The 17,293-nt window shown below is 40.9% G+C and overlaps 2 protein-coding genes across 2 annotated transcripts; one reads left to right on the top strand and one right to left on the bottom strand.

The window, feature by feature from the left end:
• The first annotated feature begins 393 nt into the window (after positions 1-393).
• On the top strand, positions 394-11,520 carry STKLD1 (serine/threonine kinase like domain containing 1). The gene is made up of 19 exons (XM_065737192.1): positions 394-408; positions 484-579; positions 967-1,011; positions 1,313-1,387; positions 2,044-2,148; positions 2,570-2,640; positions 3,187-3,302; positions 3,639-3,751; positions 3,845-4,005; positions 4,499-4,629; positions 5,249-5,332; positions 6,262-6,378; positions 6,925-7,059; positions 7,974-8,102; positions 8,523-8,651; positions 9,109-9,237; positions 9,592-9,729; positions 10,060-10,139; positions 11,235-11,520. The coding sequence occupies exons 1-19, from the start codon at positions 394-396 to the stop codon at positions 11,280-11,282; spliced, it is 1,917 nt and encodes a 638-aa protein (XP_065593264.1). The 3' UTR covers positions 11,283-11,520.
• A 240-nt stretch (positions 11,521-11,760) lies between these two features.
• Positions 11,761-15,705, bottom strand: REXO4 (REX4 homolog, 3'-5' exonuclease). The gene is made up of 8 exons (XM_065737388.1): positions 15,535-15,705; positions 14,878-15,326; positions 14,446-14,601; positions 14,044-14,237; positions 13,725-13,813; positions 13,361-13,435; positions 12,693-12,767; positions 11,761-11,944 (listed from the first exon to the last, which is right to left on the bottom strand). Exons 1-8 carry the CDS (start codon positions 15,703-15,705, stop codon positions 11,852-11,854), a joined length of 1,302 nt encoding a protein of 433 aa, XP_065593460.1. The 3' UTR covers positions 11,761-11,851.
• Between the last annotated feature and the right edge of the window lie 1,588 nt (positions 15,706-17,293).

Here is a 17,293-nt window from a genome sequence, read left to right as displayed (position 1 = left end):
GTGCAGACAGGACAAGGGGGAACGGACACAAACTGCAGCACAGGAGGTTCCGCACGAATGTGCACAAGAACTTTACGATGAGGGTGACGGAGCTCTGGCACAGGCTGCCCGGGGGGGCTGTGGGGTCTCCTTCTCTGGAGATACTCAAGACCCGCCTGGACCTGTGCGATCTGGTGTAGGGGGCTGCTTTGGCAGGGGGGTTGATGATCTCCTGAGGTCCCTTCCAACCCCTACGATTCTGTGATTCGCCTCTCCCAGGCCGCGCGTTGAGGGCCTGGGAGAGGCGAATCCGCGTCCCCGTTGGTTGCGTTTTTAGGGTCTGCTTCCTGACTGAACCAGGAGCCTTCATCCGGGAAAACCGCCAAAAACGGCCCAGGTGCTGCTCGAGCCGCCATGGAGAAATACCAGGTGCTGCCCGTGGGGTGGGGGTGGGGATGTGTGCCGGTGTAAGCCCGGCTGAGCTCTGCCGCTCTGTGCCCGCAGGTCCTGCAGCGGCTGCAGCCCTGCGCGCTGGGCACTGTGCTGGTAGCGGGGCTGAGAGCGGAGAGCCACGAGAAGGGCGGGTTTGTAATAAAGCAGGTGAGGATAAAGCGGTTGCTAGGAAAACAGCGGCCTTGCTGATAGAGACGGGCGGATGCGGTGGGCAGCTCGGTGAGCTTACGTTTGACGCAGTGCTGCGCTTCTGGAAATGACCAGAATGTTGAGAAAGCTTGCTGGGATAGTGGCAGCGAGCTGCACAAAGTCGGACTGTCTGGTGTGTTTCCAGCTAAGCGTGCTCCTGCTCGCTGTCACAGCTCTGTTCCTCCCTGGTTTCCAAAAACAAGACTGCTCCAATCGTTAGAAATTCAAGCCTCCGTTTTAAACTGATGCCAACTCGTGCTCATTTGTCACTTCTACTCTTAGCAGTCTTTGGAGTTTCGTTTTCACTTAAATTTCAACCTCCACTTTGTCTTCTGTTTGGTGCAGGTTGAATGTGCTGATGAAAAGCAAGCAAATGAGGCCCTGAAGGAGGTATCTGCAGTTCTTCACTTGTAAAGACCAATCTCTTCAGCACAGTAAAGCTTTTATCTGAGTATTATGTATGTAAATAAGGGGTAGGATGATCTGAGGGGTGTTCTCCCTGCCCTCTGCTTGAGTTCAGGCCAGGATTTGTTATTAAATGTTCCTATGTTTGAATATATAGACTTGCAATCACAAAGAAAACTACAGGACACTACGCTGAATTCCTGTTACCCTTTCCAACAACAGCAAATTGGTTAAAGTGAACTATGTGGGTTTTTTTCCTCACTGTTTTTTTTTTTATTCTATGTAGGCAATGGATTTGCTAAAACTTCATCATTCAAACATCTGTGCTTACAAGGAATTGTTTGTGACTTGGGATAATGAGGTGAGAATTGACTAGGAGTAGTTAAGGTTAATGTAAGGTGTGTAAGCATTTTATGTTTGGGGCCATTGGGGTAAGATGCTAAATAAAAGATTATTTGGTCTGAAATTAACTTTTTTTTTAATTTCTGAATAAATATGGTGAAAATTATGAAGGTGTATGGATTGGTGTCCATCACATGGCAGTACTGCTTGCTGGCTCAGGTTATGAAATAAATTTTCTGCTGCTTCTGTCCTGTTCCTCTAGTACATACATAATTTTAAGCTGCTTTTGTTCCATCTTCAGCAAACCTGTGTTAGAGAAAGAACAAAACCAAAAAATTCCTACTTCTGTAGAAAGGCAAAAATCCTGGGGTTTTATCCACAAATGTTTAGCACTCAGTTGAAATTCATGTTGACTTTTATGAATGTGACTTAAATTGTCTCATATGGTTTCATATAAGAAACACTTGATAACGTTTTGATCAACACATGCTCTGCTCATAATATAAGAAAGTAAATAATGTCTACTTTGTGAGGAATTAAACATCTTGGATGCCTTGGTATTGGTGAACTTCACACCTCCCAGCCTGGATGCCAAGTCCTTGGTTTTATCTTTCTTACTGAATATGTTCCAGTCTGCAAACAATTAGTCAATCTTGGTGTAATGTTTTATTGCAGATATCATCTCCATTCCTTTGTCTGGTAATGCAGCACTCAGGCCAGGTAGATCTTTCATCTGTGATCAAGACAAAAAGGCAGAAGCAGGAGAAAATAGCAGACATGGTAAAATCTACAGAAGAGGCATCTAGCTAAACTGTCTGAATCTCACTACATTTGTATTTCTTCCTCTGTATTCGGTCTTCATAAAAGTCATCTCCAAGATCTTCAGTGCACAATGTTTTGCTGGAGGGTACTTTTGGAAGCTATTGCTCTCTTTGTCGTTAACCACTATGGTTTTTCTGTAACACTAACTCTTTGTGTGGCTTGTGAGCAAGTGATTACATCTTTCCCCATTTTACATTTTTATCCATGAAAAATATGGAAAGTCATTATTGCTTAACATGTACAGCAATGAGCATGTTTTTGCTTGGGGTAGTACTGTGTTCTTAGTTGGACCTTACTTCAAACAGTGGCATTCTGTTAAATGTCTGATTTCTCTGTTGTGTTATTTATGCTACACTTTCATGTATATACCCATTATCAGGTGATGCTGAAGTTTCTGGGACAGATGGTGGATGCTTTGTTTTATATACACAATCAACATATTTTCCACAGGTGGGCAGAAATCCTGTTCTCTTTGTTTTATGGGTCATTGTTCTGAGACTGTTCAGTACAGCTACTCACTTAAGAAGTGAATTTCCCTGTCCAGAAAGGGAGAATAGGAGACAAATTCTGATTTTCATAAATAGATGTTTGTTATTTGTGACTTCTGAACTCATCCATTTCTTGAATTTTTGTAATGAGTTACCCGTTTGGAAGAGGTATTCTTGGAGTTTGTTGTTCTGAATATGCCAAGGTATAATCATTAATTTAAACAGAATGCTGACCCTCAGTGATGCTTATATTTTGATGGCTATGATGGACAAGGTATATTTTGTGTATCTAAAGTAGATAGACAGACATTACATTCCGTATTCAGATAAATTTTATTGTCATCACCGTTTCCAAAGCATTTCACATCAAAAGATGATTTTATTTCTAATTGTATACCAAAACAAAAAGAAAATCCAAGCTTTCTAATGTGCAAATATGCTGAAAATGTGTAGTTATATATCATTAGAGTCTGATTTCATGTGCTGATGGAAAATATTTGTGTTGCAGAAATGTCAAGCCATCAAACATACTTGTGACTGGTGAAGCATCCTTCAAGCTTTGTGACTTTGGTACAGAAACACTTATGACCGACGAATGGAAATGGAAAATAAGAGTGGAAGAAAGTAGATACATCTTTTTGCTTTGCATTTACTATATTTTATAAGATTTGATTATGGTAGATGTTTTTAATCTCTGGGGAAAAATGAGCCATATCTACCTTCCCACTCCTCCACTATTCTTCAAAAGTGTGAACAGTATATTCATGGTCAGTTGCCTGCAGCATTAACTGTGTTCACAACTGAAAACTGCCTGTAAATCTCAAAGGTTCTCTGCAAAAAATTCAGTTGGAATCCCATTTTAGCTTGATATATAAAACTATTGCCTGCAGTTCATGCCTGTACAAGCAATGCTGTGTATAGCACAATGTCAGCAATGTACAATGATTCTTATTTCAACAGGTAGCAAGTGTTGGATGGCTCCAGAAGCATTCAGTTTTTCTTTCAGTGACAAGTCTGACATCTGGTCTCTGGGGTGTGTTCTACTTGACATGATGACTTCTTTTGCTTTGAACGTATGTAATAATGTTTCATTACAGATTTAAACATGAGCCCAACGGGACATCTATAAGTGTGAGAAAGCTCTACTGTTGCTACACTGTTTACAGGAAGAAGAAATCACTTTGTTACTGCAGGATATAAGACGGGATACCAGCCATCTAGAAGGAGTTCTGCCCCTACTTCAAAATGGAAATCACAGTTCTTTGCCTTTATTTCCAGTTTTATTCATGATGCTACAGATCCAGCCCAGCATGAGACCCACAGCAAAGTGAGTTCTAGATGCTTTCCCTTTGTGTCCTAAACCCTACCTGCCTTCACAAAGACTGTTTGAAAGGATTAGAATCAAAATTATTTAAAAACAATAAAAAGTCAAGGACTTGGTCTTTTGTTTTAGAAATGGGCATTCTGATTGCTGTCCTTTTTTTGAAGAGCTACATGGTAAAATCATATTGCAGGCAACATATTGCAATTTGAGGATGTATGCATTTCAATAGTCAGTGGAATATTTTGGTACTGTATCCATTCAAAAGAGCCTTTAAATTAAAGCCCAAGTCTGGCTTGCTTACAGTAAGCTTTTTCATCAACAGTTTTTAAGAAAACTGTCAGTTCTGTAAAAATAAGTGTGTGTGTGTATATACACATACATTCTTCACATTAATGCATTAACTTTTTATGTCAAAGTGAAATGAATCCTGTAGGACTTTTTCTGTACCTTACCAGATCTAATATGTTGGTACCTATTTTGTCTCTCGTAACCCCAGGGATCTGATTAATGTGCCCTTTATTGGGGAATGCCTGACTGCTGCTGGTTCATCTTTAATAAAACAGAAAAAGACTTTGTCTTCCTGTATAATAGATATGTTCCTCGAGGGAGGATTCGGAAGCCTTCTAGGTAATAAGGAAAATAAAATATTTAATATAATAGCTATTTTTTTCTGTAGGAAAGTAACCAGCATCTTTTCTAGTCAGCATGTATTCAACTTGAAAATGAATTACTGAACTTTAGTTTCATTTAAATTGAAATGGAATGCTCTTTGATGGAAAAATCACTGTACATCCTCTTCTGCAACCTGGTCAGCTTACCAGCCATGTGTACTGCACACATCAAATGGGACCATAGAAAATTTGTCAGAGAACTTGACTTTGCTGGTATACAGACATGTTCACCCGTTTATGCCACAAAGATCTACTCTGCCATTTTCATTATGAGCAAGGATGAAGTTGTCTTGCTGTAAAAAGCCATGTGAGTGATTTAGAGCCCCTAGCCCTTCTTTGATTCAATACTCTAACAGTTTCCCAAAATGTGTGTGAAATAGAGGTCACAGAGATGGGTCATAGCACTCTGGAATGTTTAATGATTGATGCTTTAGGGGAAAAGGACTTCCCCTTCAACAGTCACAGGTTGCATTATTTCTGTTTATGTGAATCTGTATCTTGCACAAAAGTAAATGAAGTTTGAGTGATTTTTTTTGTTTTGTTTCAAATGATGAGAATTTTCTATTTTAATGTAGAATTCATGCAGGCTTTCTGGGATGTAGAAGAAGCACAGGCTAGAGCCATGCAGCACCTTGCCAGCTTTGTAGGAGATAGAAGTGGTAAAGTACTGCTTTCATTATACTTTTCTTTCCTTACCTTTTAATATAATGGGAAGAAGAAAAAAAATCTCACAACAGTGATAGTGAAATTACTCTTTCTGATCTTTTGAACATGCTGTAATAGGCCACTCGTGGAGGTGATTATGTTGGCATTTGTTTGTAGAATTTTTTGTTGAATACTAGAGGTATATTACTGAGTTAGAAAAATGGGCACTGGAAAAAAAAAGTGTTTTAATGGTAACTGAGCTGAATGGTCAAGCTAACACTTCAAGAAAGTAATTCATATTGTAAAAAAAAACAAACACAAGTGTTTAATATCTGTAATTAATAAGTGTAGGGTAACTGTTAGGTCAGGGCTTGAGCTGGGGACTGAGCACCTGGTGAACGGGTGTGGCTGGCTATGGAGCACAGCAAATTGTTTGGACCTGTGCTCCCCACATGACCACAATGCATGGACCCAGGGTGGAGCTCCTCTGGGCTCATACAAAGGCTGGCTGCTGGAGGGAGAGCATCTCTTGGACATGGGCTGCTTCCTGAGGAAAACTGCAGTGTAGCCAGAGATCCCCTTCACCAGCTGGCTGAGTTTGGTTCTTTTTTCTGTATGTGAATACTGGCCTAACTGCAGATGCTTTTCCTGGTTTTGCTAAGGACCTGTCAGAAGTAATTTTGCTTCTCCATCAGCATAACAACAAGGCAAGAGTGACTTCTTTTTTCCTTAGAGTTGCCTTTGTCTTCGACACTCTTACTGAAGTAAAGTTTTTTATTCTCTTTGATTCAAGAATGTTGTTTTGAGATACCTCATCATTCACAAGGACTCAAATTTGTTTGAAACTGAAACTCACATATTTTGAAGCATAAGAGTCTTCTGAGCACTCCAAGTAATTCACTGTTAACTGGACAATAACTCAAATTGTTTCTCTTCCCTACAGCACTACCCTATCTGCTAACATTCACAGAATTGATTGTTTTTGCCATGAAGAGTCATACAGATTCTCCCAAGTTACAAGTAGATGGTTGCAGTTTATTGCTTGAAATTCTTAGTCAAGGTACAGTTATGAAACTTCCAACTGGTGCTGGGTAATGCAGCTTATCTCTTGTGGTGCTGTGTGTAGGAGATAAGGTTTGAAATGGTTTCACTAATATGTTTAGGGGGCAAATGTAAGGTAATAGAAGAATTTATCCAGCTTTAATAGAAGCCTATTCTCATAAGCTTTTTTCAGAACAGACATAAATCAATTTTGTGTGAAAGTGTAAATTTTAAATCCAGGACACTGGTTTTAGGCTGCCAAATCCATTTCATATTATGAACAAGAGGTTTTCAGTGCTTTGGTATTTGAATTTTGAAGCTTAGAAATACATACATCTTGCTAACTTATATTGTCCCTTCTGCCTTTTTCTTGGCAATACACCACTGTAACTGCTGACTATGTTACAGGATTGAGAGTAATAAGAGTTAAGTTTTTTGGGAAAAAAAATTTTGTTACATGAAGAAATGCTGTTAGTTGAATGCTTTGCTTAGGTAGAGAGCAGGAGGTCCAAACTTCATTCAATGTCACTGAAATCTGTGTTATTCTAATGCTCACATTTGACAGCTCTAGAACAGGATGAGGTGATGGTTCTGGATGAGGATGTGGCCAACTCTCTGTTAGAGACAGTGAGAAAGCACTCTGAAGATGAAGAGCTTCTTTTGTTGCTCTGCCCATTACTGATGATGATTTCAACTGATGGTTGGTAACGTTTGTGGTTTTTTTTTTGGTGGGGAGAGGGGAATTATTCTTATTTTTCCTTTTTTCTAGTCTAATCTGAGATAAAATGCAAAGCTCATGACTTCATTGAGATGTGAAGGCAGCAGCTTAATAGTGCTAATAGTTGTAAGACTTATTCATAACAATCCCAAAAGCAGAAGTTATGTACTGAGGCTTCAGGTGCTTATGATTTATGTGTGTTACAGAATGGTGCTCTGTTTGCTTTGAAAACAAGCACAATCTGTGCAAACAGCACTGCTCCAGAAAAGGAGAGCACAGAATCTGGGTTCTATTTCCAACCATGTTGCGATGAACTGAGATTGATTACACAGTGTCTTCATCTTGTTTTCTTTTCCTCCTGAGATTGATTGTAGTTGCTAAATATTTGTAGTATTTTTCACTTGTTTGCAGTGTCTGTCCAGCTTTCATCAGAAGAGTATTTTGTAAATGGTCCTGGGGTTTAACAGAAGTGGGGTAACCTACATAGACTAACTTGTATGAAGTGTCATGAAGGGTCTACATTTATACAAATAAAGTTACTGTGTAATACTAGATTTTATGTTGCTTCCAAACTCTGATGAGGTGAGTTCCCTTTGAGAAGTTGCAAACATTTAAAAGTAGAGGAATTCTTTCTCTCTGTACCTTTTCTGTTCTGTCAGTTGAAGATCTGCAAGGAAAAGTGACTGGCTAAACATCTATTTGAAAGAGTCACTTAAACTAAACTCTGTGCTTAAGTACATCACATTAAAGAATCCAGTCTTTATTTTTTTTCTTGTGATATCATATTTACCGTTATTGTCATCGCTGTTCAAATGTAGTAGTGTTATCTGTTGTGAGGACAGTGAGCAGGACAAATGTGCTAGAATTCACCCAATATCTTTTTCTGTGCCCTCTAGAGGTCGCTGCGGAGCATCTAAGGAAAGCTGGATTAATTTCAGATCTTCTGTCAATTTTACAAAACTTTATTCATAATGAGCAGATCTGCCACTCTAGCTGTGCAGCTCTCTGGAGCCTGGCTGTGAGTGGTAAGTGGAAGATATGCACAATTGCACTTGATATGTTTTATTTCCTTTGCATTACAAAAATCCCATTAGATTTACGTGACCAGCTAAATGCCCACCCTCTGGACCATTTTCAGTCCAAAATGATGTTATTTTTTTGGAGGATTCCTGCTGCGATGTTCTAATATAATTTAAATAGCAAAGGAAACTTGTTCCTGGGGAAGTTCAGCTTTCTGCAATAGCCAATATTATTTTGTAGTACTCTAAAATTTGACTTGAATACTTTGGATGTAGATGTGTTTTCTTTGTTGTCTGTGCTAAAATAATGTTGTGTTACTCCATAGGCACCACCCATTCATGTTTTGCTGATATAATTTGACATCCACTGTATAGTGCTACGTGATTAAATAACTCCTGTGTTTCCTTTTTGTTATGGTAATTTAGAGAATGAAGTAGACCAAGTACTGCTGCAAAATGCTGTGCCCATTATCACTGCGGTCATTCGAGAGCACCTCCAGAATGGAGCCGTTCTGAAGTCAGCTTGCTCTGCTCTGTGGGCACTGTCACTGCAAGGTGTGTTTCCCCGAGCTATTTTCATTGCCCCTTTTGCATGGGAAGGCCAAAGACTTCTGTCTGTTGGTTCTGAAGTACAGACTGCTTGGCCCCAGCAGGCTCTGCAGGTGGCAGCAGAGTTAGAAACTTAATAAATCCTCGCAGTGCTGCTCCTGACACTGTAATGAAGCTGTTTAGGAAGCACCATGGCTATTATGTAACTAGATACTGTGGGACTCTCCATTCCTTTTAGTTCTGAAGGGAATCTCAGCACTAAAGATGCATCAGAAATTTTTTCCTAGGCTTCTGGAGGAACTCACAGTAAGATGTTACTACATGTCATATTATATTATCTGGGTTTTCACACCCTTTCTTTCAATGCATAGTTAGGTGTCCTTTTAAAAACAGGAGGCAAAAATTGAGATGCAGGTAAGTATTTAAAACATTAGTATTTTGATTTCTTTTTTCTTTTTTAAAGGTTTTTTAAATGAAAATGACTACGAGCCCACAACAGCACTTCTAATGGACGTGCTTAGGATGAACATGGAAGGACCAATGCTGGTGAATAATACCTGCCTGGCATTAGCAAGCCTCCTAAGGCAATCTGGTAACATTCAACAATTAGTTACTGTTAACTGCAAATCACCTCAGATGTAAACATTTCCGTGCAGTTCAAGAGTTCATAGTAGATCAGCACAGTTTCATTATTAACTTGAGAGTGTCTTCACTTTTTTATTTACAGTGTAAATGGGTAGAGCTCAGAGAAACACTAAGTATGAAAATGAAATGTGGTTTTCTACTTGTCCAAATAATCTTCAGAACAGCATTCCAGAAGGCTGAAAAGAATGGACGTGACTTCCTGGAGAAATATTATCCATGTGCTGTCAGGGGAAGGGACTGGGAAGCAAATAACTCAGTCTGCAGCTCCCAGTTAGTCCAGAAACATTTGTCTCCCTTTCAGAAATATCAGCTTTCAGATTTATAACGGATTCAAAAGGCAGTGGAATAAACCTGATCAAAGATGCCTATCACTTTTACTGCGATGATCCACAAGTGGTGGAAAGTATCTGCATGCTGATAAATGAGATGGTTCAGTATGGTAAGATTGTGGTGTTATCCATCCAATCTCTTCTTTTTCCCTTTCCACCCCATCCCCACAAAATAAATAAACAAAACCAACAAACAGTGAAGAAGCAGGCAAATTAAAGCTGCTCTCTGGAAAGACTTACTATATACCTGAGAAGGGAAGATGAGTTGGAATTGTGAATTCATCCCATTCTTTTTTGTTGTGGAATCATTATAAATGCCCGTGCAACGTATGGATGTTCTATCTGTATAGATCTCTTCCCTTTCTGCTCCCCTTTAGTCCCTGATAAAATCACTGGAAATCATACCAGTAACCATAAATTATCCTTTTCATTTATTCCAGATGACATTGTGCTGGATATGGTGTCACAGCAAATGGAACAAGTGTTGTCTGAAATCAAAAGCCGCTTTCCATCTAGCATGGTACGTAGAACTCGCTGTGATAATAAACCCTGCTCACTGTTATGGTCTTTATCATTCTCAAACAATTGGAGTTAGTAATGCAGAACTTAAGAAGAATTGTGTGCATGTGGTGTGAAGAGAGAGGTTGTATGAATATTTCTAACCTCACAGAAAACAAGTAGTTAGAAGGCCTCTTCTTTATGCTCTGTTGCAATTTTAAAGCAACATTTTGCTTCTTGCAGCACTGCACTGTGTTAAATATTTAAGTCTTATGTAGTAAATTATCACATCCTTAAACTACAGCAGCAAACAAACAAAAAAACCCCACTTGTGATAGTTTGCCTGAAGGGCTAAATTAAATTCCAACATACAGTCATAATGCAAAAAGAACAAACCAACTGCTGAAACACCAGAAACAGCAAAATTATTTGAGCTGTGTAATGTGTTATTCTCATTTTCCTTCACAGTGGCTTGCTGTCAGGTAGCCCTCAATTAGATAATTAAAGGGTGTCTTTCCAGCAAGCCAATGTAACTGTAACCAGTTACAACAGCTTACAACCCTGTTTAGTTTTTTTTCAGTTATGCATTTAGTCTGCTTACATAATTTGTCTCAGACAGATGCAAACAAACTTGTTCTCCACTGTGTCCTGCAGGCACTGCCTGAGGCATACTAATGAAAGCTGAAGCTGTAAGTTAGGGCATTAAACAAAAAAAAAAATCAGAAGTGAGAAGAAAGCAGCTCCCTCTGTAAATGCAGTTTGTTGTTCCCCATGTCTGACTGCCTTGTCTGTCACCATGCAACAAGACCAGAATCTCTTACTCTGGCAGTACACTGTGCAGCTGCTAATTCTCTGAAACCTGTACCCTGCTGCCTTCCACTGTCTAATTAGATTCCTTAGAGTACAGTGTTATTATTCAGTCTGATAACTGCAACTGCTTTGGATTTTGTAGACTCAAAACCCATGTTTAAGACACCACTTGTTTTAAAGGCCTGTTTTAACAAAGAAGTATATTAAGTTTATTAACAAAGAAGTACAAAAAGTAACTGAAACAACAAGGTAGTCTTATCTTTATCAATTCTCATTTATCTTTATCTATTCTCACATTTCTCTCCAGGAGATAATGATCCTTGTGGACACAGCACTCTTGAAACTGCAGGAGTAGAAGCTTTCTGTATAAGAACAGGACTGGTAGACTTTTGGTTCAGATATAAAAGCCTGGACTCTCCTGAAGTACTTTACAAGATATTTCACACCAGAAAGATTAATACTGGGCCATTAACAATGCATAAACAGTTCTATGCTCTGTTCAGTTAACACAGCTGTGAGACTAATAACAATACTTAAGAACTTGCCTTACTTTGTAAACTTTAAAATATCCAAAATAAAGATTTAGTCTTGAGTTTCATCAGAGCAATATCCGTTTCTTCCTGCATCACTCATAACTTCAAAACTTTTTCTCCTTATTGCTCATTTAGTATTTATTTCCTTCCCAATTACTGATGAAGTACTTTACAACTGCAGGCATTTGCAGGTATTGTTCAATTAGGTGTATGCACTACCCTGAAAGGGGACAGTTCAGCAGTACTCCTGGATGCCAACATTCATGTACTGTTTTTTTTATTAATGAAATTGCTGCATGTTAGTTCTGAGTAGCTCTCCCTACATTTGCCTGGAATCTGACAATAAGACAGCAAATGCAGATGTAAAACACAGTGTACAAACATCCAAGTTTCACAGTTTGACTTTCGATCTGTTCTTAAGAGCAGCTTCCCATTTCTTTTTCTCTAAGGTGTATAGTCTCATGGCTGCTTGTGCATCCTGAATCTAAAAGAAAACAGAACAGGAGGCTTAACAAAACACAGCTGACATGATTTTAAAATGTTACTGTTAATAAACAGTGAAATCTTCCATCATTTTAATACATCTCTTCAAGTTAACACATCATAATGTCCTTCTAGATTCAGGAGATCCTGAGTGACTAGTGGGGGGAGGTGAACATGTAAGGTTCACTACAAGGCTATGCAATGTTCTCTCTGATTGTGACTTGGAAAGTCATTATGGAAAAAGTACTCTTGATGATGGTATCTTAGAGAGACCTTTACAATTTATTTGTCTTTTTCAACTCCTTTACCTGTTATCCTCTTATCCACTGAAACACTGAAGCTATAACTGCTGAGAGTGGGCTCTCACTGTTTGTGTACTTCTATTGTATTTGCCATAGCGTAACAGTGCAGTATGCTGCTTTTAATGTAAGCAATTGGAACTCAGACATTACTTTTCTCCCTGTGGATCTTAAAATAACAAGAATTAAAATAAGAATCAGTATTTAAAAATACATTTGACGTGTGCAAAATGAGTTTATGAAAGTAAAGAATCCAAGTGGTATGAAGCACGTACTGCTAAGAAAGCTTAGATGGCAATCTTTTTACATGATGGTACCAAAGCAGAGCTTGCTGGCTTTCTTTGAGAGGCTAGAATGAAGGCACAGGACTCAGGACTGAACTCTAATCCCAGAACCAATGTGTGCTGTATTGTTAATCTACCCTAAAAAGCTCCCTGATGAGATACATACCGAGCAGTGCTCTGATGTCTGCACTCGAACATCCAGCAGTCTCTCACAGAGCAGCTTCAATGAGGGCCGTGCACTCTAGAAATACAGAAGATTTAATCATGCTTTCTCATGCTACTTGAATTATGTGCATATGTACAGCTTCCAGTGGTGAGCTGGAAAGGAGAATTAATGAACTATGAGGCTTTATGCTTGAGATGTATTACTGTGAAAAAGAGTATATAATTATGAAATGTAAAATGATGTCCTATACTTTTACTTCTGGAGTCTAAGTAGAAACTTGAAACCATCTCTATTTTTTGTATATGATACTATGAAGAGTATCACATAAATCTTATTGTAATTAGAACTGTATAATCTTATTTTGCTATTCCAGAGAAGCATTATGAAGACTATGTATGTGCCAAGGAGTTGGGGATCACTGAATTTTGTGCACAGGTATTAGGGGTGATATTTGTAACTAAGAAAGTAACGTTGCCATACTGCAAATGCTAAACAAGCCTTCAGTTGGACTGGTGTTTTCAACCAACAAAAAGCAGATATCTCTGTTTCAGGTTGGAAAGAAGAAATGAGGACAAGTGAGGCAAGCATAGCAGTGAGAGAGCCAGAAACTGGGAGTCAGCAGCTCGGGTGTCAGTTAATCAAGGTATCCCTTCCCATTACTTTCTTACCTTGACTATCTGTCTGAAAGGTTTGTATCTTTGTGTGTCACGTATTTTCTTCTTGGGGTGATCAAGAAGTAGGACCTGAAAGAAAGTACATTTCTGGTGTAAAGAGTACTGCTACACAAAAATCTATGTAGTTGAATGTACAGCTTCCTGCTCTTCAGTAATTAAGATCAGCATGGAAGCTGAAGACCTTGGTGTGCCAGTGAACAAGGCCACACTTTGTACAGCATGAGAGGATGAGAACCTGAGCTAAGTTAAAGAGCAGTAGTTTCTGGGAGTTCAGGTGTGTTCATCACAGATTAGAAATTCATTGATTTTCAGTGCTTGGAGCTTTGTCCTCAAAGTACCAAATCTGTGACCACATTACCTTTAGGTCATTGTGTATTGCATGCCCAACTAAAATCCTTCCATTCAAGATATCAGCAACCTCCTTCTGAACTGTTTTAAAATCTTCACCTAAAAATACCACACAATGAAACACTTTCCATTAGACACATCAAATACCTAAGCAGCCTGTAATTGAAATGCCACATCTTTTTTTTTGTGCAGACAGTTTCATCTTTGGGACAGTAGTTACACAAATTTGTACTGTACAATCCTCTGCTTGTTTTCAAGCTCAAAGAGGATTTTGTGGTAGCCTGTTAAATTTGCCTTCCTTAAGGAATGTTCTGGGAGAGAGCTCCTACCTTTCTTTAGATGCTCAGGACGTATGCCACTAACAGCTGTTCTGTAATCTGTCACCTCTTCTGTAGGCTTGACATACTTGTCATAAACACACTTTCCAAAGCGGTTCACAATGGACACACGAGCCACAATGCTGTCTTCACCACCGGGTCCCACTCCCACCATCTCACAGTCCATGGCTACAGCTCTTGTAAGACTGAAAAAAAAAAGACAACTCAGTGACACATCTGTTCACAGGGACTGCGTAGTGAAGCTGCAGGGTTCACACATTGATACAAGCAGGAAAAACTCAGCAGTGTGACTGTCAGCAGACTCAGATGTCAGCTTAAACTCTGCAGTTCACAGTTATTAAAAGATAATCTTGATGCCCCTGCTGCCGTGCTTCCTGCTGGAACATCCCTCACCCTTCTGAAGACTTCTCTTTCACCAGCACCTGCTCCACAGACTGTTTGGATTGGCCTGTTCCAAGTCCCAGTTTCCTTCTAGCAACTTCTGCTGCTTCAGGTCCTATTGCTGCTTCAATATCTTTTGGATCAACATCATCAAACCAGATGTCAGGCCTGGTAAGTACAAATTTAATCACGTTAAATAGTCTTAAAGTGACTGTGCATCTCTATAGCATACAAAAAGCAGGTTTATGTTTTAAATCAAGAAATTAGCTCTCTGAAAAGTAGTCTAGTACTGACATCTATGCAGATTTATTTCTGTATCTGAGGAGGGGCAGCATACTGTTGCTCAAAATCTAGCTGGAAGAGCACAGCTATTTGGAACGTACTTCTCTGTACATCTCCTCAAATAAATTCTCATATGCACGTACTGATGTACGAAGTACTCACTCTTTGGGCTGCTGTGCTGTATCTTCAGCTTTCCTCTTCTTATGCTTTACATCACTCTTCTCCTTTTCAATATTACCATTTTTCCTTTTTTCTCTGCAGCCCTTCCCATTGCTTTTGGTGCTGTTGGAATTCTTGTCCCTTTCGGCCCTCTTGGGTTTGGGCTCAGCCACGGGAGGATTGCTGTCAGCAGAACTCCTGGCCCTTTTCTCTGTGGATTTAGGCTTTGAATGCTTGTCAGCTTTCTTGGACTTCCCCTTGGCTGAAGGAGGGCTGCGTGCAGTAGGACCGCTGTCCTTTTTACCTGTGGGTTTGGGCTTCAACACGTTTTCACCCCCAGCACTGTGTGAAACCTGCTGTCCGTTTTCTTCTTTGAGCGGATGCTTCTTTTTGGTGTGTGTTTGAGATGAGGAGAGGGACTCATTCGAGGTGCTTGCCTTCTGCTTCAGCAGCTAAAGTGGCCCAAGAAAAAGGGAAAAAAATAATATATATATATATATATATATATATAAAAAGAGAGAGATTATCTCCTTGATTATCTCCTTGACTATCTCCCTTCGGTTCTCCCCTGCCATCGCTGCTCTGAGGACTGAAGCAGAGCAGGGCTCGGCTGGCTGCCACATTCCCCTCTCCCCATCGAGAGCCCCGGCCCGGCCTCACCTGCTGCAGCGCCTTCCAATTGGAGGAGAACTCCTGCGGGCTGCGGGGCAGAGCCGCCACCGCCTTCGGGCCTCTCTGCGCGGCCGTCCCCGCGTGCTGCCCGGGGCCCCGCGGGGCCCTCCTCCTCCTCCTCCTCCTCCTCCGGCCCTTCCCGGGGTCCGCCTTCGCCATGCGGGACCGGACCGAGGCGCGCACGGAACGGCGCAGCGCCCGACGGGGAACGGCGCCCCGCGCTTTGCGTTCCGCTGCGGCGCCGCGCGGGCGCCCCCTGGCGGTCAACCGCGGGACGGACCCGCGGGGCTCCGTCCGGGCCGAGGTTTGGGGAGCAGCGACTCGCAGCTCAACGACTCGCAGCCCTTCCTCGCCCCGCGCAAATCACTCCTCGTTTATTTGGCTGCTGTAGCTGGCCCGAAGCTGCTCTCGTTGCTCTGCTCCTTGGCAGTTGTGCAGAAGCTCTGCCCCTCCAGCTGTTCCTGTAAATCCTCCCGCAGCAGTTCAATTCCCCCCCGGCCGTCCCTCTCTGCAGTCGATCAGCTCTCCCGTTTGTTTAAACAGCGCATTCTTTGCTTCCGTTCCACGTGATGCCTCGGACTGAACGTTTTAATCCCCCCTGGGCCGGGCTTTGCTCTGCGGAGCTGCTTGCAATCCCTCCAGCATGATCATCAGTCTGACCATCCGAGCGCTCGTAATGTTCCCCCTGGGGTTTTGCTGGCCATCCATCCCCCAAGAGGTAAGCCTGACCTCCAGAAAACGCCGTTTCCAGGAAGCCTTCCTTATTTCTAGGAAAAAGAAGAAGAGAAATCACGACGTGTCCCAAGCCAAGATGTATCAAACCTCACTAATCACGAAGATAAAGCTATTTCCTCCGGGTGGCCGTTGTGCAGCATGCGCTTAGTGCAAAATAAAACCATTAGAGCTTGGCATCAATAGTTGTTAAATTGTTTGCTGACGTTCCTCCCAGGTTCGTTTCAGTTGAATAATAACCTCGTATCCATTTGTTTTGCTTAAAAAAAAAATAAAAATGCAAAGCTATCCTTCTTCTTGCAGAAATTTCTCAGAGCTTTGGATGGAGAAGATGTTTTCTCTTATTTTGGAACCAGCTCAGCGTCTGATGGTATGCAGAGCTCTTTCCTTCTTGATTTTGGAACGCGTTTGTCAGTTTATTCCTAATCCTGTACATTTGATAATGCTAAGAATGCTTATTAACGAGCCCTGCTCTGACAGGCACTTAGTGTTTCTGAGCTGCATTACTCAGTGAGGTAATCCATGTCTCAGTGTGTAAGCAATCGAAGAACTGGGCCAGCATTTAAAATCTGCCAAAGGAGGTTTGATAAATCCCTTTCAGCTGTAGTCCTTATTCTCTGTATCGGTGTTTTTCTACAAGATTAACAGGTCTGAGTCTTCTGAATGGGAAGGTGTAGGCTAAGAATAGCTTTAAGTAGGCTTGTTAATTTTTTTGAAATGCAAGGGTGGAACATTCCAGCTCTGGATTGTTCTGGAAAGTTCAGCATAAAGGCACATTTTGAACTTTCACGTTCTTAAAGCAAGGATGTTGTCGGCTGGTGAGTTCACCTGCTGCTGTTCCCAGTGTCTCAGATTATGATGATTCTCACTCAGTAATATTTAACATCTGAGGAAGCAAATCTGTCTCAGCCTTTGACAAGTTAACAGTTGTCCTTAACGAGGGAGAGAAGTGCAGATGATTGAGGAGCCAGTCCCAGAGCTGCTGTCTGTTCCCAGTCTGAGTACCTTGCTTTGG

Source organism: Cyrtonyx montezumae, unplaced genomic scaffold (genome assembly GCF_038088225.1).
Source record: "Cyrtonyx montezumae isolate F1298 unplaced genomic scaffold, pur_monq_1.0 scaffold_20, whole genome shotgun sequence".
Classification (NCBI taxonomy): Eukaryota; Metazoa; Chordata; class Aves; order Galliformes; family Odontophoridae; genus Cyrtonyx; species Cyrtonyx montezumae.
Note: the sequence above shows the minus strand (reverse complement) of the source record. Positions and strands in the feature narration are given on the sequence as shown.